The sequence below is a fragment of the Stenella coeruleoalba genome (genome assembly GCF_951394435.1).
Source record: "Stenella coeruleoalba genome assembly, chromosome: 6".
Lineage (NCBI taxonomy): Eukaryota > Metazoa > Chordata > Mammalia > Artiodactyla > Delphinidae > Stenella > Stenella coeruleoalba.
The window spans coordinates 121,305,093-121,325,556 of NC_137151.1; the positions used below are offsets into that span (position 1 = coordinate 121,305,093).

A 20,464-nucleotide genomic window follows, 5' to 3' on the forward strand; every position below is an offset into this window, starting at 1 on the left:
ACTCCCAGACACCAGCGCAAGTCCAGTACATATATGTGTTAGTGGCCACACCATCCCATGCATTCATTCGCTGAGTATTCTGTTCTGGGCACTGGAATACAAAAATAAGGGAAACAAGATGGCATGGGTCCCTGACGTCCTGAAGCCTAGAGTCAAGGATGGGAAGAGAGACCATAAAATCATCTCCTGTACAAGCATCGAATGCAATAGTGCCTCCAACCTAGTCGGAGAGGTTGGGGAAGGCTCTCCTGAGGAAGTGACTCTTGAGCTGGAATCTGAAGGATGACAAGAGTCAAGGAGGAAAGGAGAAGAGGATGGTTCCAGGCAAAAGCAAACAGCGGGAGGCAGTACAGGGAGATGGGGAACAGCAGGCGGAGGAGGCTCAAGCGTGTGGCTTTAAAGTTGTGTGCCTGTAGCTGAGAGCAAGGCGAGATGCTGAGAGCAAGGCGAGATGCTGAGAGCAAGGCGAGATGCTGAGCGGGAGGGTGACTGCTCAGGGCTTGGAAGCCCCCTCTGCAGCATGGAGAAGGATGTAGTCAGACCAGGAAAACAAAGGGGCTGGTATGGACTCAAGAGGGAGCGCTGGGGATGGGAGACTAAGATTCTGGAGACACTGGGGGCAAATTGACAGGACTCGTGATGTAATCAATAGCACATGGGGTAGAGGAGAGGGACATGACTTGTTTGGCTTGCATAACACCAGGGTTTATCTTGAGGCTGACATTTCTCCTTGACCTTTTTGTTTATATCCCCACCCCCAAGGTTGCCTTAGCTGCCTGCTGAGTTTAATCAATTTGGTTGAGCTCTTGAAAATCCCTTCTCCTGGTGAAACCAGGAGTGAAGGGATAATCAGTCTATTTCCAGAACCCAAAGTGGATTAAGATAAAATAGCTTTCATTTAGCTGTCATCCCTCCCCCAAACCTTCCCCACTCAAGCTTGACAGCTCCTGCACTGGGAGCCCCTCTGGGCCCTTGTCTAATGCTTTGAACTGCTGAAACTACCATTTCTCCCGTCTCAGCACTAATCCAGTTGCCACTCTACTCCTTAAATGGGATTTGGCTTCTAGACATTAAGACCTGGGTGTGGGCACCCTCTCCAGATTCCCTACAAATTCCCCACACAGTCAGCCAGGGCCCAAGTGGGGTCATCTGTTTAGACAGAGCAAGGGCTGGCTGCCTGCTCACCCCCGAGGACACAGAGACCCTCTCCTCACCTCCTGGGACCGTCCCAGCTGGTTGCCCAAGGTATGTGGTCACCCTCGAGCAAGCCTTCTCAGAAACTCAGGGCAGGGCGCAGGGAAGAGCCAGCGCCAGGAAGACTGACATTTTCGTGTAGTCAGTCTGTCCCAGTTTCACCTTTTCTGTGTAGTTTTCATGGACGTTGCTTGTTAAGGAGCGCACTGAATTCCAGACAGCTCAGATGGCCTCTTTGTTGTGGGGAAAGCTGGGGAGTGGTGAGAGATGGCAGGAAAGGGAAAGCACTGCTTAGTGTGAATTGCTGAGCAAAACTTTTGGGGATTTAACGTATTTTTAAAATGATATTCGTGAAGTGGTTATGCTGTGGTTTGCAGGACTTTTTCTATTTTAATTGCCGTAATAGATCATCAAGATAGAATTTTAAATTCAGTCTGGCTTAATGTGATGATACCAAGGCTTAGTCTCAAAGTAAAACCTTCTCACTGGAATCTATCTGGACGTCCTGGTGAGCTTTGCTAAGAAATGTCTGAGGCTTATCAGGAAAAATAAAACACCTTTAAACAAAAAAAACACACTCTAGTAAAATACAAACTAGACGAAGACCTTATTTAGTCAAATGTGGGTATTGAGGCAGGTAGAAGGAAATGTCTGATGGAGGTACAGCATCTCATGTATGGGTTTTATTCACAGAAGGTTCCTGACTTTAAGATGATTTTACCTTTTCCTAGCCCTCTAAAACCTGACACAACACCCCAAAGGGAAGAAACTGCCAGGGACAGGTAACATGGAGGCCAACGCGCAGGACAGTAAGTCCCCACCAAACCACGTCATCTTCAAGAAGATCTCCCGGGACAAATCGGTAAGTAGTACAGAGGTGAGGGGCTTAGTAGTAATCTTTTTTTTTTTTAAAAGGAACTTTTTCGAATAGACATAATCAACATCAAAATCTTATGAGGTCAATGGAAGCTCTATGTCTATTTTCCATCTCTGTCTGAGATGGATGATAAATGAGATATAAACGAATGAGTAAATTGCAGAAATATAAATTCTCTTCGATCTCAACAAGACTTTAGTCCCAAGACCCTTAATTTTCTCCTAATCTCTCAGCCCCCAACCCCTCGACCCCAGTTTTACCTCTTTTCCTAGCCTTGAACCCATGACTTAACCATTTCAAAACATTGTTTGGTCAGTATCTATAACTTCCTTGACCCTTTTTCTATCATCTCACCTAACTGCCTGGTGAAAGCCCTGATGCTGGATCAATGGATCAATGCAACTCTCTACTTTCTGTCACCCACCCCAGCTGCCATGCTCTCAAACCTTGCTGGGCCTCCAGGGCCAGTGGATAAGGGAGCATCTCCCGCTGCTCCCTTTCTGCCCCTCTGCACTGTGGCTGCATGGCCACCCAATATCCTGGCACTCGCGTATTCGGCAGGGATGATGCCTTTGCTGGCTCCATCGGGGGCACGTTAGATAGTCTAGATGTGCCTGTGAGCTTCCTAGCCTGGGACACCCTATGGAGAACCCACCCACAGCCTCCGAGGATGGGATCTCCTCGCTCCACTCTATGGATTCTTAGGGGCTCATAATCTAGTTCAGCACCATCCAAAGCAAGCCACATATCTAATTTAAAATTTTCTAGTAGCCATGTTAAAAAAGTAAGAAGAAACGGGGAATTCATTTTAATACTATATTTTATTTAACCGAATATATCCAAAAAACTATCATTTCAACATGTAAATGATATAAAAATTATTAACAACGTATTTTACCTTCGTTTTCTAAGTTGTTCAAACCTGATGTGTGTTCTACATTTATAGCACGTCAGCTTGGAGTGGCCATATTCAAGTGCGGGTGGCCACCTGGAGCCAGTAGCTGTCGTATTGGACAATGTGATTCTAGGTCATTCTTCTAGTTGACTTCTGAAGCCTATACATACTGCGCCCGAAAGGAACTCTCCGATGCTTTTGCGCCTCACGAGAGAATCGGGCTTTGCACGGACACTCCCTACCTCTCCTCTCCCTCGCTGAGGATCTCCATCATTTTCATCAAGTCCTCTGATTCTTTGGGGAGACAAGTTGGGTACCCCTCAAACTTTCATCCTCCCGACTCTCTTCCAACTTGTGTCTTTCCAGTGCACTTTATCTTGTCTTCTGGCAAAAGAAGAAAGAAAACACTCCTGCTGGGCCATATCATTTTCTCACTTTTTTCTTCCTCACATCCAGATAGTCATCTTTGACCTGGGAAATTTAGAACTTTTGTATATAGGAGGAAAACATAATTCATCAGTTAACGTGTCACGTATTAGGATCATTTCAGTGGCAAGTTTTGCCTGGCTGCAGGTGTGGGTGCCAGGGCCCTGGCTGTGTTTCTCTGTGAGTCTTTCCACTCGTCCGTCTTTGGTGATCTTCATCCTCTGGCTGGTGGCAAGACGGCTGCCCCAGCTTCAGGTGCCTTACCCTCACTTTCTTCTAGAAGAAGGAAAAGGCTGTTGCTTCCTGGGGTCTCTTAAGGGTGAGGTTATATTTCTCCAGCAGACTTCTCTCATATCTCATTGGTCAAAACTGGGTCACATGCCCACCTTAAAGCCATCCCGAGCCAAAAGAATTGGATCTGGCCAATCAAGAATCATCCTCGGGCTTCCCTGGTGGCGCAGTGGTTGAGAGTCCGCCTGCCGATGCAGGGGACGCGGGTTTGCGCCCCAGTCCGGGAGGATCCCACGTGCCGCGGAGAGGCTGGGCCCGTGAGCCATGGCCGCTGAGCCTGCACGTCCGGAGCCTGTGCTCCGCAACGGGAGAGGCCACAATAGTGAGAGGCCCGCGTACCGCAAAAAAAAAAAAAAAAAAAAAAGAATCCTCCTCTGTGATGGATGTTAACTAAATTTATTGTGGTTATTGCTTTGCAATTTATACATACATCGTTATGTTGTACACCTTAAACTTATACAATATGTCAATTATATCTCAATAAAACGGGGGAAAAAAAGGAAAAAGAATCATCCTCTGGGGTGGTCTCCTCTTACTATACAACCACATGGGACCCTGGACACAATTGGTGACTTTTCTTCTTTTTTTCTTTTGGCCTCACCCCGTGGCTTGTGGGATCTCACTTCTCCGCCCGATCAGGGATTGAACCCAGGCCGCGGAAGTGAAAGCCCGGAATCCTAACCACTAGACCACCAGTTGATGACTTTTATCCAGGAAGATGGGGCACGTGGCTATGGGGTTTGCAAGCAGCAGGTGGGCTGCAGCCTCACATCATCCAGCCCCACTTCTCTACCTGCTCCTGTCTCTTCTCTCCTCTTCCAATCGCAGCAGAAGAGGTGCTGTTTCTTCCATGGAGGTTCATGCTGCTTACAGCCTGGGTCATGGTCCACCACCTTCTTAGGGTCCTCCACCGTCAGCCTCCCTCTGGGGCTATGTGCAGCCTCTCCCTCTCTACCAGTACTTGGCCTGAGCATGACAACAAGTACCCACCTCATGCATCTTAAAAACAGCAACAACAGCAACAAGAGCAACAAACTCCCTCTTGACCCCGTCCCCTTTCTAGCTCTCCTTCCTTCACAGCCAAAGCTTGAAAAAGAAGACATGTGCTCTCCAGCCACCTTCTCCCTTCCGTTCACTCTCAGTGCTCCCTCCTCCAGACCACTGTCAGCTTTCCCTTTTGCTGCCAATGCAACCAAAGTCTCAGTGTTCTCTATGAAATGGGCGTAATCCCTAGCTCAAAGAGTAGTTGTGAGGATTAAGTGAAATAATGTAGTCAGTGTACTTAGCTTGGCGCCTGGTACATGACAATCACTACATGCCGTTTAATTGCAGGCCTTTCATCCTGCTTCAAATGCTTCCATGTCCTCCTAGATTCTTTAGGGTCCGGTCCTATAAGACCCTTTCTGGCATCAGCTTGCATGCCCATTTGGAGGCCATTCACCCACAGATGAAACCATTGGCAGTTCCAGAAGCATTCTCTTGGCTCTGGGCTTTGTACACACTGAATTGTTTTGCCCAGAAAGCATCCTTTCACCATCTAACTCCCCGCCCCCATCCCGATCACCTGTCTATGCTGTCCTTCAGGTGCTTCAACATCAATAACGCAAATAACCTGGAAGCCATAGAGATCCACTCCAGGATACGGCCATGAGGGGGCAGATACAGGAGATGATACAATGCCAACAAAAACTATCTTGAGTGTTCTTGGAAATAAAAATATGAGTTTCAGAGGCTTAGGGAAGAAGGAGGCTAGCCAGGGTCCATGCACTCACTCATTGGTGTACTTAGCAAGTGTTGATTTAATTCCTGTATGTACCAGATACTATACTAGATACTGTGATGGCTGAAAGATGAATAAGAGAATTCTTACCATCACGGCAGTCACAGTGCTGTGGGTTAAAGTGGTGAGTGGTGGTGAACCCAACCCATGCTCTCCCACAAAGGGGGTTGGTGAAGAGACCTTTGCTGCCAGGGGCATTGAAACAGATAGGACAAGGACTGAGACATGGTCATCTCTTCCCATCCAGGACCCCTTCCCCCATTCTTCAGGGCATGGGTTCAGGTTTATCTGTACAGATGCTCACCTGCGAGGATTTCAGGGACTCCAGAACATCTGCCTCTTAATCAGAAATTCTTCTAACAAGGAGGAGAAACCTTTCATTCACAGCTAGAAATAAAAGGCTTAACATGCAAATAGCTGGCAGGCGCCTCATATGCATAGGCGTAACTTTCCACTAAAGTATCATCAATGAATTCAACAAGTTTACCTGGTTGATATCAGACCTGGGCTTGATGGGAAAAGGTGGGGAGAACAGGGAGCTATCCAAGGGGTGGGGAGAATTCCTTGGAGCACTTTATGAGGTTGAGGAAAGATCACAGCTTGCCTGCAATCCACTATGTCTGCCTACAGCCAAGCAGGGAGAGAGGAGGTTGCGGACAAGCTGCAGAGCCAGGCCGCTCCTCTTCTCAGGACTGGTCAAAATGTTTCGGCTGTTCCTAATTTTTATTTATTTATTTTTATTGGTCGCTACTGATTTTTAACATGAAACCTTAGTGTTCTTTGGCCATTTAGAATCCATACCTGTTCTCCCCACAGGTGACCATCTACTTGGGGAAGAGAGACTATATAGACCATGTTGACCAAGTAGAGCCTGTGGGTAAGTTGAGTTTGGAGTGAGTTTTTTTTTTTTTAATTAATTTATTTATTTATTGGTCGTGCCGCGTGGCATGCGGGATCTTAGTTCCCCGGCCAGGGATCGAACCCATGGCCCCTGCAGTGGATGCGCAGTGTCTTAACCACTGGACCGCCGTGGAAGTCTCCTGGGGTGAGATTTTAATGCTGGTTTTCCTTTAAGTCATCAGACAACCACTAGTTTTGTGTTATTTAAATTGACTTCATTAATAATCTAATCAAAGAAATGCAAATTAAAACATCATCAAGGTGCCACTGGCTGATTGGAGACAAATTTAAATGAGACAAAGGACTCATTTCTAGATAAAGAACATTCAAAACTCACCAGTTAAAAAAAAAATCCAATTAGAAAATAGACAAAAAACATGAAAAGGCATTTCATTAAAGAAAATATATAGATGGCAAATGAGCACATAGAAGAATGTTCAACAACAACAACAACAAAAAAAGAAAAATGTTCAGGACTTCCCTGGTGGCACCGTGGTTAAGAATCCGCCTGCCAATGCAGGGGACACGGGTTCAAGCCCTGGTCCGGGAAGATCCCACATGCCACAGAACAACAAAGCCCGTGCACCACAACTACTGAGCCTGCGCTCTAGGGCCCACGAACCACAACTACTGAAGCCTGCACGCCTAGAGCCCATGCTCCATAGCAAGAGAAGACACAGCGATGAGAAGCCCGTACACTACAATGAAGAGTAGCCCCTGCTCACCGCAACTAGAGAAAGCCCGCATGCAGCAACGAAGACCCAGCGCAGCCAAAGAAAAAAAAAAAGACCTGATTTCATTTCTAAAAAAAAAAAAGAAAAGAAAAATGTTCAACAACATTAGTCGTTAGGGAAATGCAAATTACAGCCACAATGAAATATCATTATATGCCTGTCAGAATGGCTAAAATTAAAAATAGTGACCATACCAAACGCTGGCAAGGATGTAGAGAAACTGCATCACTCGTGCCTTGCTGGTGGGAATGGGAATGTAAAGTGGAGCAGCCACTCTGGAAAACAGTTTGGCATCTTCTTTAAAAGCTAAACATCCACTTCTCATGTGACCCAGCAGTTGCATTCCTGGACATTTATCCCAGAGAAATGAAAACTTACGTCCACACAAAACTTGTACATGACTGTTCACAGCAGCTTTGTTTGTAATAGCTCCAAACTGGAAAGAACCTAAATGTCTCCAGTAGGTGAATAAGATTAAACAAGCTGGGGCACATCCATGCCTTGGAACACTACTCAGCAGTGAAAAAGATTGAACTACCAATCCATGCAACAGCTTGTGGGTCTCAAGGACACTGTAATGAGTGGAAAAAGCCAATCTCAAGAGGCCATGTACTGTATGATTCCATTCATATAACATCTTAGACATGACAATGTTATAGAAAAGGAAAACTGAACAGTGGTTGCTGAGGGCTAAGGATGGTGAAGAGAGGCAGCTGGGCGTGATTACAAAGGGATAGCCCAAGAGGGAGATCTTTATGGTGAGGGAACAGTTCTGTATCCAGATCGCAGTGGTGGTTACACAAATCTCCATTTGATAATATGACTTAGAACCATACACACATTGTACCCATGTCAACCTCCTGGTTTTGAGATTGTACTGTCATTATCTAAGATGTAACCATTGGAAGAAACTGGATAAAGGATACCTGGGGACCTCTCTGTACTATCTTTGTAAATTCCTGTGAATCTATAATTACTTCAACTCAAATTGTTCTTTTTTTAAAAAAAGAGTATAAAAGACTAGCATTTTTAGGCACTAGGATGAGAATGTCCTTTGGCAAAACACTTTCTAGAAGGTCATTTGGCAGTATGTTATCAAAAGCCAAATTCAATTCTGCCGTGGATAGAGATTTATCTATAAGCGTGTTCATTGCAATATTAATTATAATGGGGAAAATCAGAAACATCCTAAATGCCCTAACAACAGGGGGTTGATTAAATAATTTATGGTGCCCCTGGTCAATGGAGCAAATGTGTGGCCATTAAAATGATTCGTACATGGGACTTCCCTGGTGGCACAGTGGTTAAGAAGCCGCCTGCCAATGCAGGGGACACAGGTTCGATCCCTGGTTCGGGAAGATCCCACATGCCGCAGAGCGACTAAGCCCGTGTGCCACAAACACTGAGCCTGCACTCTAGAGCCCATGAGCCACAACTACTGAGCCCACGTGCTGCAACTACTGAAGCCCACGCGCCTAGAGCCCGTGCTCCGCAACAAGAGAAGCCACAGCAATAAGAAGCCCACGCACCGCAACGAAGTAGAGCCCCCGCTTGCCGCAACTAGAGAAAGCCCGTGCACAGCAATGAAGACCCAACGCAGCCAAAAATCAATCAATAAATAAAATTTTAAAAAAAGATTAGTACATATTATATGTGTGTGTGTATGTATGACTAGTATGAATATGTGTTTGCAATATATAGTTGAATGAGGAAAGCAGTTAACAACATATATAAAAAAAAATTCATATAAATGTATATACATCTGGAGGGCTTCCCTGGTGTCCCAGTGGTTGAGAATCTGTCTGCCAATGCAGGGGACATGGGTTCGAGCCCTGGTCTGGGGAGATCCCACACGCCGCGGAGCAGCTAAGCCTGTGCGCCACAACTACTGAGCCTGCGCGTCTGGAGCCTGTGCTCCGCAACAAGAGAGGGCGCGGCAGTGAGAGGCCCGCGCACCGTGATGAAGAGTGGCCACCACTTGCCACAACTAGAGAAAGCCCTCACACAGAAACGAAGACCCAACACAGCCAAAAAAATAAAAATATACATAAAAAAAGAATATTAAAAAAAATGTATATACATCTGGAAAATCATTCTGTACCGATATGTTGACAATGGGTATCTCTGGGTATCTCAAGTGGAGGTGACTTTGTTTTCTCTTTGCTTAGCTTCCCTTTCTAGTTTTCCTGTAATGAATATGGATTACGTGTGATATACATATGTATACACACACACTTCAAGAAGCTTCCAGTCTCTTTCACGTCCGCCACCCTCACTCTTCTCTCTCTTTTGGTTTAGATGGTGTCGTGCTGGTGGATCCTGAGCTTGTGAAGGGAAAGAGAGGTGAGGCAGAGCTTGTCGTCCTCCGGGGAGCGGTGGTCTGGCTGCGGGAAGGGGGTGTGTGTGTGCAAGGAGGGGCGGGGAAGCTCTGGCACACCCATTCTCTCTGCCAGGCCCTTGCACCCACATTCCCTCATACGATCCTCAGGACACGGGCCCTGTTCCCACCAGAGCTCACTGTCCGCATCTTCCAGATGGAGGTGAAGACTCGGGGAAGCCACTTGTCGGAGGTGGCAGGATAAGGAACGGCAGACAGAGCCCGGAGCCCCAGTCTGCAGGCTCTGCGGACTGCCTGCTTGCCCCGTGTCCTGCCGTTCTATGTCAGGGCAGACTCAAGAGGGCTCCTTTCTGGGTTTATACGAAAAGCGGGGAATTGAGGCTGCGGGAAGGCAGGGTTTTTATGCTGAGCCTGGTGTTCTGGACCACGGCAGCACAGCCCCCTCAAAGATATCTGGCAGTTGCGATGTGTGGCAAGCAATTTGGTACTAATAACAGTTGTGTAGGGAGTTCCCTGGCGGTCGAGTGGTTAGGACTCGGTGCTCTCATTGCCGGGGCCCTGGGTTTGATCCCTCGTCGGGGAACTAAAATCCCATAAGCCGTGCCATGTGGCATGTCAAAAACAAACAAACAAAAACCAGTCGTGTAAACTAAATTGGAACCAAGTTATCCTTATGATAATGTCACTGACTCAGTTCCATTCTAAATATGCCTTTTAGAGTGGTAGCTACCAGCACCCAACAAGGAATTGTTCCTAACCCTGGACGTGCCCATGGAGTATGTCAGATGTAGGGCCCACAGCATCCAGGGGACGTGGCAGAAACAGGCTGAAAATCGCCCCCCTCTGCTGTCTCCAGCTTCCTCCTGGGTACTCTGCTCCTCTCTTACACCAGGCGGAGCCCAGTTCCAGCCCCTAAAGCCCATGCCCTTGGCCAGGAACGCGCTGCCTGGAGAGGGAGGCATAAAACCAGGTCATCTCTGGGCACCTTCCTCTTACAAACGTTGAATGAGGGATAAGCAAATGATCAGTGGCTCTTCTGAGCTTAGCGCCGAGGGACAATTACTCTTGAGGCAGACACAGACAAAATCCTCAACCAACAGCTACCAAGGACTTGGGGGGACCACTTCGTGTGGTTTTATTTACCACATTAAGGACAGTTGTAAACAGTCCATCCTCAAAACATGTGTAGTTTCATATAATTCTTTCGGTCCACTGGGGGCACAATTTACATCTGTTTAACCACAGTGAATTTTCAGAAGCGCTGATTGATTTAGAGAAAGCTCAATTAAGTTTCTGAGCAGTGTGAAAAGAAGGCTTCCTCTCGGAGGTGGTTTCACCTCTCCACCTGGTCCCTGAGCCCCTGCTCAGTTCCCTCGAGGCCCCGTCCAGCTCAGGCACTTGTCTGTTTTATTCTCTAGCACGGTTTCCCTCTGCTTTTCTTTTTTTTTTTAAATAAATTTATTTATTTATTTTGGGCTGTGCTGGGTCTTCGTTGCTGCGCACGGGCTTTCTCTCTAGTTGCCACGAGCGGGGGCTGCTCTTTGTTGCGGTGCGTGGGCTTCTCACTGCAGTGGCTTCTCTTGTTTCAGGGCACAGGCTCTAGGCGCACAGGCTTCAGTAGTTGTGGCTCGCGGGCTCTAGAGTGCAGGCCCAGTAGTTGTGGCGCACGGGCTTAGTTGCTCCACGGCATGTGGGATCTTCCCGGACCAGGGCTCAAACCTGTGTCCCCTGCACTGGCAGGCAGATTCTTAACCACTGCGCCACCAGGGAAGCCCTTCCTCTGCTTCTTACCTTAGCTCTCAACTCCATCCAGACCTTCCGCCCTCAGAACCCAAGCGACCTCACACTGTTTAAAAGCCTCCTGAGCTCACTGACCTGGTACATCAAGAGGAGGGGGTGGGAGAATGAGGGAAACAGTAGAGGCAGGAGGCTAAATAATGTGGCTCATGGGAGGAGCCTCCCAGCACTCAGACACTGGCCCTTTCAAGTCATTGACGCAAGCCAGAGGGAAGGGCCAGCTGGGTAGTAAGGTTCTCAGGTCCTTACTGAGATGCTGAAGGTGGGATGTTGAGACTGGTAGGCAGTGTCAGCCCAGGCAGGGGTGCCAAGCCCACCAACAGGGCAAGCCTACCCCCTCTTGTCTCCCCTCCAGTGTATGTCTCTCTGACCTGCGCCTTCCGGTACGGCCAGGAAGACATCGATGTGATCGGCCTGAAGTTCCGCAGGGACCTGTACTTCTCCCAGGTCCAGCTGTTCCCTCCTGTGGGGGCCTCGGAAACCCTCACGAAGCTACAGGAGAGCCTGATCAAGAAGCTAGGGGAGCACACGTACCCCTTCCTGCTCAAGGTGGGTGACGACTCGACCCTCCACTTCCTTGCACGGCTTCCTTCACCCACCACACCTTATGATGGGATCAGCAGCGAAGGCAAGGGGCCAGAGTAATGACGTCACATTCGCGGGCCTGCAAATTGCACCCTTGGAGGAAATTCTAGATTGCACGGGCTGTGATTGTCTTTTTTTAAGTCCTTGAAAACAGCCTCCCGGCCTTGCAAGGCACCGTTTCAACCTACGGTTTAAATATTTGCCTGCATCCGACCACCTAATTATATGTGCATGTTATGCCTTCACTTGCTCGGCTATAAAAAGAAAGAAGTGCCCCTCGGTTGCCTCGAGGAGTTTCTAAGCAGGAAGGAGTCCCTGCCAGACAGGAGACCTTAGTGAAATGAGTCATCCTCTGTAGCCTTGACCAGAGCTCAGTGGGTCACTGTAGAAAAAGCCCTTCGCCCCTCTCGTGGCCTGAGTCTCCCCTGATGGAACCTGGCTACCACGGGGCCAGCGTTCCTGCCTCTGAAGACTTGGGCCTGAGCTCACTGTCGGGGTAGCTGCTGTCACCCTCTTCACTCGCGTGTTTATGGGTCTTAAGATTATATATTCCTCCAAAGTTATATGGTTCAGGCTTAAAAAGGCAGGAAATTCTGACACAAGCTACAACATGAATGAACCTTGAAAACATTATGCTAAGTGAAATAAGCCAGCCACATAAGGACAAATACTCTGTGATTTCACTTATATGAGGGACCCAGAGGAGTTCCTAGAGACAGGAAGTAGAATGGTGGTCTCCAGGGAATGGGGGAGGATGGAATTGGGTTAATGTTTAATGGGTGTAGAGCTTCAGTTTGGGATGATGAAAAAGTTCTGGAAATGGGTGGTGGGGATCTGAACTGTACACTTAAAATAGTAAGTTTTATTTAGGGATGGAGATATATATATATATATATATATATATATATATATATATATATATATTTTTTTTTTTTTTTGGCCATGCTATGCAACATGTGGGATGCAGGATCTTAGTTCCCTGACCAGGGATGGAACCTGTGCCCCCTGCATTGGGAGCATGGAGTCTTAACCACTGGACCACCAGGGAAGTCCCTATGTTAGGTATATTTTATAACAGCTTTAAAAAAAAATCACTTAAAGTTTTGTGGTCCTGGGTGCTCCCATGTGCTGGGACTGGGAGTTTGAAGTGACAGAACCTGTCAACATGTATCAAAACCTTAAAAATGTGATTTCGACCTGACCGTTCCCTTTCTAATAGTGTAGCCTATGGAGTGAATGGACTAAAACTGTGCTAAGGTGGCTGAAGGATGTTTATGCAGCCTTGGTGACAATGGCAACAAAGTAAAGGCCACTTGATGGAGGGCAGCCAACAAAGGAAACGGGCTGAATTCAATGTGGTGTCACGGGGGAATTCCCTGGTGCTCCAGTGTTTAGGACTCTGCTCTCTCACTGCCAAGGGCCCAGGTTCAGTCCCTGGTTGGGGAACTAAGATCCCGGCAAGCCATGCGGCAGGGCCAAAAAAAATAAAAAGCAGTGTTACTGGAGCCTTAAAAATGGTGTCGCAGAACTACATCTCCCAGCATTGAAAATGGTCACACTCATCCTGAGCAGGGTTAGGAGCAGTGATGGGAGCAAACTAGACTGCAGGACACGTGCATCACTTGTCTCATTTCTGTAAAACTAGACAGGCACATACGTGTTTGTGTGAGGCTGACCTGGGCCCCTCGGGAGGCTGTGTTCACGCCACTCCGGCTGTTGGGAACAGACGTGAAGATGTTTCCCTTTTTCTTGCTCCTCATCTTCATTCTTCAATTTTTTTTGTTTGTTTGTTTGTTTCGTTTTTTGTGGTACGCGGGCCTCTCACTGTTGCGGTCTCTCCCGTTGCGGAGCACAGGCTCCGGATGCGCAGGCTCAGCGGCCATGGCTCACGGGCCCAGCTGCTCCACGGCATGTGGGATCTTCCCGGACCGGGGCACGAACCCGTGTCCCCTGCATCGGCAGGCGGACTCTCAACCACTGCGCCACCAGGGAAGCCCCCATTCTTCAATTTTTGTGCGATGAAGGTAGAACACACGTGGAATAACATTCTCTGAAAGAAATGATCTGTTGTTTCTTTCCACAGTTTCCTGACTACTTGCCCTGTTCGGTGATGCTGCAGCCAGCTCCACAAGATGTGGACAAGGTTGGTTCCAGAAGAAATGCCAGGGATTCATTCATACCTTCAAAAGACTTTTTCTTTTTTTTTTTTTTGGCTGCGTTGGGTCTTCGTTGCTGCACGCAGGCTTTCTCTAGTCGTGGCGAGCGGGGGCTACTCTTCGTTGGAGTGCACGGGCTTCTCATTGCGGTGGCTTTTCTTGTTGTGGAGCACGGGATCTAGGTGCACGGGCTTCAGTAGCTGTGGCACACAGGCTCAGTAGTTGTGGCACGTGGCCTCAGTAGTTGTGGCGCACGGGCTTTTACTGTGGGAAATTGCAGACATATGCAAAAGTAGAGAGACAGTATAATGAGCGTATCACTTGTCTTCAGCAATTCCTAACCATGAGCAGCCCTGTGAGCGAAATAGTAGGTCTCTCCCCTCGTGGGTCTCACTTGGGGAGAGAAGCAGACAAAAACCAAATAGCAAGTCCCTCTGCAGCCCATCCATGGAGAACAAGAGGCTCGGAGAGCTAAGGGAGGACCTGGTGGTGCTTGTCCGGGGACCTTAGGGAAGGCCTCTCTGATGGGGCAAAGGAGGGGCCACTCCAGCCTCGGGAGAGCCATCCAGGTGGGCGGGCGCACCATGCACAGTGGGTGCTGCTTGGAGAGCAGGCGGAGCTGGGGTGAAGGGTGGGGGCAGGTCTGAGAGGGGCGGGAGGTGCGGCCAGGTCAGGAAGGGCCTCGTACATGTTTCATGGACTGGGACTTTCTCTGAGCGAGATGGGAGCCGCTGGCGGGCTCTGCACAGTAGGTTCTTTTTTTTTTTTTTTTTGAATTTTTATTGGAATATCGCTGATTTACAACATGTTAGTTTCTGCTGTACTGCAAAGTGAATCAGTTATCCATATACATATATCCATGACAGAGTACTGAGTAGAGTTGCCTGTGCTGTACAGTAGGTCCTTATTAGTTACCTATTTTATATATAGTAGTGTGTATATGTCAGTCCCAATCTCCCGATTTATCCCTCCCCCCCACACACACAGAAGGTTCTGACTTGGGTTTGTAGAGGATCCCTCTGGCCACTGAGCTAAGAGTGGGGTTGAGCTCTGAAAGGCGAGAAGCAAAGGGGCCGTGTGTGCAAGAGAGCTGTGACCCCGGTGGACTGGGGACTCTAGGCAGGGAGGGAGGGCAGTGCGGACACGAGGAGAGAGGAAAAGGTGCTGGGGTCCAGGGACTACAGGCCTGAGAGAGTCATGAGGGAAGAAGCTGGAAAATAAAAAGACAGCAAATGAGGGCTGAGAATGGCAGATCGGTACCTGGATTACCGAGGGTCCAGGGCCATGATTTTCAACTTGGGGGTCCTACCCCATTAGTGGTTTGTGAAACCGGTGCGGTGGATCCGAGATGGCATTGAAGAAAGAAAATGGAATGGCATGAAGTGGAACAGCATGGGAGCTCAGAGCACATCGCACACAGCGTAGATAAGCGCTAGTTCACGAGCATTGCTTCACGCGTGAGCATCTGTTTACCGGGCCTCGCAGTGAACTTTCCTACTTACCGTGGGCGGTGGCCTGAAACCTTTGAAAGCCACCGGGCCAGAAAAACAGGGGTGTGGGCGGGAAGGTGGAGAAGGCCACTCAATCAGAGTGGGGGACACTATACCAGCCAGAGGGCCACCCTTCCCTCTGTCCCTGGGGAGGAGACATCAGTGCAGCAGGGGCCCTGTGGGCCTCACAGCTGAGGAGGCCTGGGAACTGGGCTAGTATAAAAGGAGAGAGAGGCGTCAAGCATTTCAGAAGGAAGGAACAGCACGTGCCCAGGGTAGACAGGTGGAAGGGCTTGGCTTCTGCAGGGGGCAGCAGGAGGTAGGGGTGGAGGGGGCTGAGCAGAGAGGAGGCGTGGCCAAGAGCTCCAGGTGCTGGAGCGTAACGATGTGTATTTATTTTCAACCCAGGTTTTAGAGTTGTTGCGATTCCACAGTTTTGCAGAACCAGTAAGACTGTGGCTTATGTGCTACTGTCACTCTGTGGGCAGCTGGTGGAGGGCCCATCCCCGGCCTCTGTGCCCTCACCCCTGCCCCGCACACCTCATGTTAACACAACAGAGGAACGAGGTCACGGGGGATTCACTCTGGGGCTGGGGGCTGAAGGGGCCCACAGATGCATTTGTTCCATCCATGCAACATTTTTTTAATCTAGTTAATTTAAAAATAAGGAACCTTCATTCCAAATTCTATTTCCAGCTTCTTTTCAAAAGTTGGGAGAGCTGCCAGCACCGGGTCCCCGTGGCAGCCTGGCCACGCCTGGCTGCAGCGGCAGAGCAGCTGCCCGCTGGCGTAGGGCACTGGAGCCCCAGCACAGGCGGCCACGGACCCCTGCCAGCCCTGTGACCACTGCTCCCGCCCCTGCTGTAGGCAGTGGACCATCAGTTACACGCACACAGGGTCACTTCTGAGAAGGACAGCTAAATGGGGGATGGGCTGGCCGCTGTGCAAGGTGGTGAGAGGCTAGGACCGTGCTCTGCAGCTACTGGCGGGGCTCATCCTGCTGGCTGGGGGACCTTCACTGGGGCCTTGGAGCCCGTGGCGCTCTCCTCGAGCTAATGCCACTATTTCATCACTAGCACACTTCCAAAGCTAGTCATAATGGTGCAACTCCGAAAAGGATATGGCCAAGACAGAAAAAGAAGTAGCCACGTAACATCCCCTGCGGGAGCTGTGACCCCCATCCTGGCTCCCGGAAGGGAGGTGCTGACCGCAGCCCTGTCTGTTCTCTTGCCCCTGCAGTGCTGTGGGGTCGACTTCGAGGTCAAAGCCTTTGCCACACAAGGCACAGATACGGAAGAGGACAAAATTCCCAAGAAGTAAGAGTGTAGCTGTGGGAATATGTGAGGGTGTGGGGAAGGGCTGGGGATAAGAGACCGCCCCTCACTTTATGTCCCAGTGGCAGAATCTTCCCACAGGGCCATTGTGGTGGGGTAATGGAGCCTCCCCAGGTCAGGACCGTCAGGATGAACCATCTCCACATGGGGTGGGGGACAATTGCTGACCATTTGGGAGAAAAAAAACAAAAGAAAATGACAGGGGAGTTGGCAACCTCAAGGGCTCATGTAAGTCCTTAAAAGCCTCCAGATCCCCTCTTTCTTTAGTTTTCTTCTTCTTTTGTAATTTCTTTGTTGCAGTAAAGTATACATAACATGAAGTTTAGCATTTTAACCATTGTCAAGTGTACAATTCAGTGGCATTAAGTACATTCATTACATTGTGTAATCAGTTACACCACTATCTGCTATCCATACCCCAAGGTATCTATACCCCAAATGCTGTCATCACCCCAAACAGAAACTCTCTGTGCCCATTAGGCAGTGACTTCCATTCCTCCTATACTCTCAGGCTCTGGTGCCCATTTTTCTTGTTCCTGAACAAGGTTTCCAGTTGTGCCCTCAACACTTTCTCTACATACTCAACATTCACACCTATGGACACTTATACCAAACAGCAATAACAGGGCATCACATCTGTAGAGAGTTTTGAAGCCTGTCACATAGGCACACATCCCCACATCAGCTTCACCCGAGAGGAGGCCACGCCGGGGTCCTAACAGAGGGTGAGAGGGACCCTTGGAGAGCTGACTGGTCCACACCACCCACCAGGCCCCGCCCCCCAGACCTGATCCCTCTACTGGTCCATCCTGCATCCATCGGCAGCATCCCTGAGGGATCCCGGCCTGGGGATGGGCAGGGGGACCTGGTAGGCCGTCCTGAGGAGGCCCAGGCTCTGACCCGGGGAACCATCGGTGACTTTTCATCCACAGGAGCTCCGTGCGTTTACTGATCCGGAAGGTACAGCATGCGCCACGAGAGATGGGTCCCCAGCCGCAAAAGGAGGCCTCCTGGCAGTTCTTCATGTCCGACAAGCCCCTGCACCTCGCCGTCGCCCTCAGCAAAGAGGTGACTGTGGAGCCGGCCTGGGGACAGCCTGCCAGGCCCTCTGCTGGGGGTGTGCTGCAGGCAGTCTTGGGGGCAGCGATAGTTAAAGCACCAACATTTGGGGACGACTGGCTTTTTTCATAATTTGGAGCCAGTAAACGTGACCCTTAGGATAGGACCAAACTGGCTTGCATTCCACTCACTGTGGGTTCCGACAACTTGGAGGTGGAGGGTTTCCCATACCCCCAGCCCAGGCTGTCTTTGCCCCCTGTCTGCCCCCAGGGGCCTCTTTACTAGTGTGTCATCAGTGGGTGTGGTGTTAACAAATTGTTCACTTCCGTGCAAACTTAAGTTTGGCAGTAACGGTGAGGGGGTGAGCATGTCGTGTGTGAAAATCACGGCCGAAAAAGGTGAAACTGGCCAAGGCCGTCTCTGGTCGACAAGAGTCGTGCACACACATTGCCAGCAGACTGTGTGTGTGTGTGTTACTTCACACACACAAGTGGTGTAACTTGCGCGCGCATGCAAGGACATGAGCACCTGGGCTAGATCACGCAGAGTCACTGCTGGGCAAGCTCTACCTCTGGGCTTCCCCACTGATTTCCCCTCATTTCACTTATTCTGCCCCCAATAACCTCATGATTCCACTCAACACCCCCGGGGCTAACTCTGAGTGACCCTCAGGACTCGGGCGTTGGGGCCGGAGGCCCCATCATCCGCCTCAGCCTCCCACAGAGGGGGTAGAACCTGCTCCAGACCCTTCTCCACAGGAAACGTGATGCCATCACCCTGTCTTCCTTGAAAGTGTGGGCATTCAGCCACTTATTCCAGTTAAAGGACTGAGATGAATTTAACAAGATATGGCCACACTCTCTTCCCCTTTTCTGACGTATCTGCTGACTTCTTCAGCTCTATTACCATGGGGAACCCATTCCTGTGACTGTGACCGTGACCAATAATACAGAGAAGACGGTGAAGAAGATTAAAGTGCTAGGTAGGACCTTCTGCTCGAACCCGGACAGCAGAGTCTTCCAGGTTCCCAATCTAGTCGTATTTCCCAAGGGTCTCTCCTCTGGTCAGTAAGGCCCCCCGGGGCCTTGGAACTGCCCGTTTGTCTCTGTCGTCACACGGCAGGACCTTAGAGGAGGAAGGTGTCCTCTCCTGCAGCCTCGTGCCCAGCTTAGGGTTGTCTTCTGTCCTGGGACAGCATCCCCGACAGGGCATCTTCCCGTCCTTCCTTGTCACGCCTTCCTTGAGGGGCCCCTGTGCCAGGTCTCGGGGTAAGTGCGGGAGGAGTTTTCTTTCTGCACAGTGTAGTGGGGAGTCCTGGCCTGGGAACTCTGGGCTCCCCTGTGGGCTCGAGCTGTGCACGTCCTCTTGGAATTTAGCGGGCAGCCACGGCAGTGTTCCCGGACTACCTTCCCAGGTTTCGTTAGGTACTGATTGATCACACTGGACATGCTTTGTAAGTGGTAATCCCTACTGTCACTGCTACTGTTGAGTCGCCGTGATGTGGTGGCCAAGCCTCCTGAATGCTCAGGAGATGCGCCTCCCGCTTGCTGGTCCTACACACTTCCTCAGCTCAAAGGACGTCAAAGTGCACGGGATGCTCCTAGATCTTGGTCTTATATGGGTGATGTAAAAAAGACACGATAAAATGACCTTGGAGGGAGACCTCTCTGTTCACTTCTCCCTCAGACACTCGATGGCTGAGACAGAGTTAGACTCACAGTGTGTTAGGGTGACCAACCATCCTGGGTTGACCAGGACCAAGGACGCAGGACTTTCAATGCTAAAATGGGGCCAGTCCCAGGCAGACCAGGTTGGTTGGTCACCCTAAGTGCCATATACCACGTTCCTCTTTCCCTCTTATCCATCATAGAGAAGACTCAGGAATTTGCTGCATACATACTAAAAAATTCTAGATTTTTCTTGATGCTAATATACATGCTTACTTTATGGCTTTGTTTTTATGTTGGTTTAAGTTCCTATGCCTTTAAGTCTTTGTAGGAACTGGCATTATTTGTTTAGCATGTTGTATGTAGTGTCAATACAGTATTCCACAAAGCAGCAGGATTGAGAAAGTATCATTTGATACTTAGATTTTAAATTATTTCTCAAAGTTTTATGAATCCTAACATCGAAGCCCCTAATTTTTGAAAGAAGCTGTTGAATTTCTGAAGCAAGATGTTAAGAACTTTCTATAGGCCGAGTACTGTGCTGAGTGCTTCACACAAATTGTTTTTCTGATTCTCAAATTTGATTTTAATGGAGATTAAAAATCATCTTTTTAATCATCACAACCACCATATAAGTTAGATGCAATTATCATTCTCGTTTTGCTTATGGGGAAATTGAGGCTTAGAGGAGCTCAGTAATTACCCCACAGCAGATGGCTACGCTGGGATGTGAACCCAAGTGGTCTGGCCCCAGAGCCCACCTTCCTATCCACCATGCTACACCCACAAATCAACCCTGTGCTGCCTCCACGTGGTTTCTAGCTTGGACACCCGAAGGATATGCTCACTGAATAAGATAGAGAAGGTTGGAAGGGAGTGTATTTGGGGAAAGAGAGCACATGGTGAGTTTTGGGACACCGGGAGATGGTGTGTTTTGGAAG

At 49.2% G+C, this 20,464-nt stretch overlaps 1 protein-coding gene across 1 annotated transcript in view; it reads left to right on the forward strand.

The window, feature by feature from the left end:
* Positions 1-1,787: 1,787 nt before the first annotated feature.
* SAG (S-antigen visual arrestin) overlaps positions 1,788-20,464 on the forward strand; it is a gene marked incomplete at its 3' end in the record, with an annotated part of 30,459 nt that continues 11,782 nt past the window's right edge. The window contains exons 1-8 of the mRNA XM_079924814.1: positions 1,788-2,056; positions 6,280-6,340; positions 9,396-9,440; positions 11,588-11,781; positions 13,901-13,960; positions 16,703-16,779; positions 17,730-17,865; positions 18,754-18,838. Coding sequence (XP_079780940.1) covers positions 1,982-2,056; positions 6,280-6,340; positions 9,396-9,440; positions 11,588-11,781; positions 13,901-13,960; positions 16,703-16,779; positions 17,730-17,865; positions 18,754-18,838 — 733 coding nt within the window. The 5' untranslated portion in view covers positions 1,788-1,981. The remainder of the gene's footprint in view (positions 2,057-6,279; positions 6,341-9,395; positions 9,441-11,587; positions 11,782-13,900; positions 13,961-16,702; positions 16,780-17,729; positions 17,866-18,753; positions 18,839-20,464) is intronic.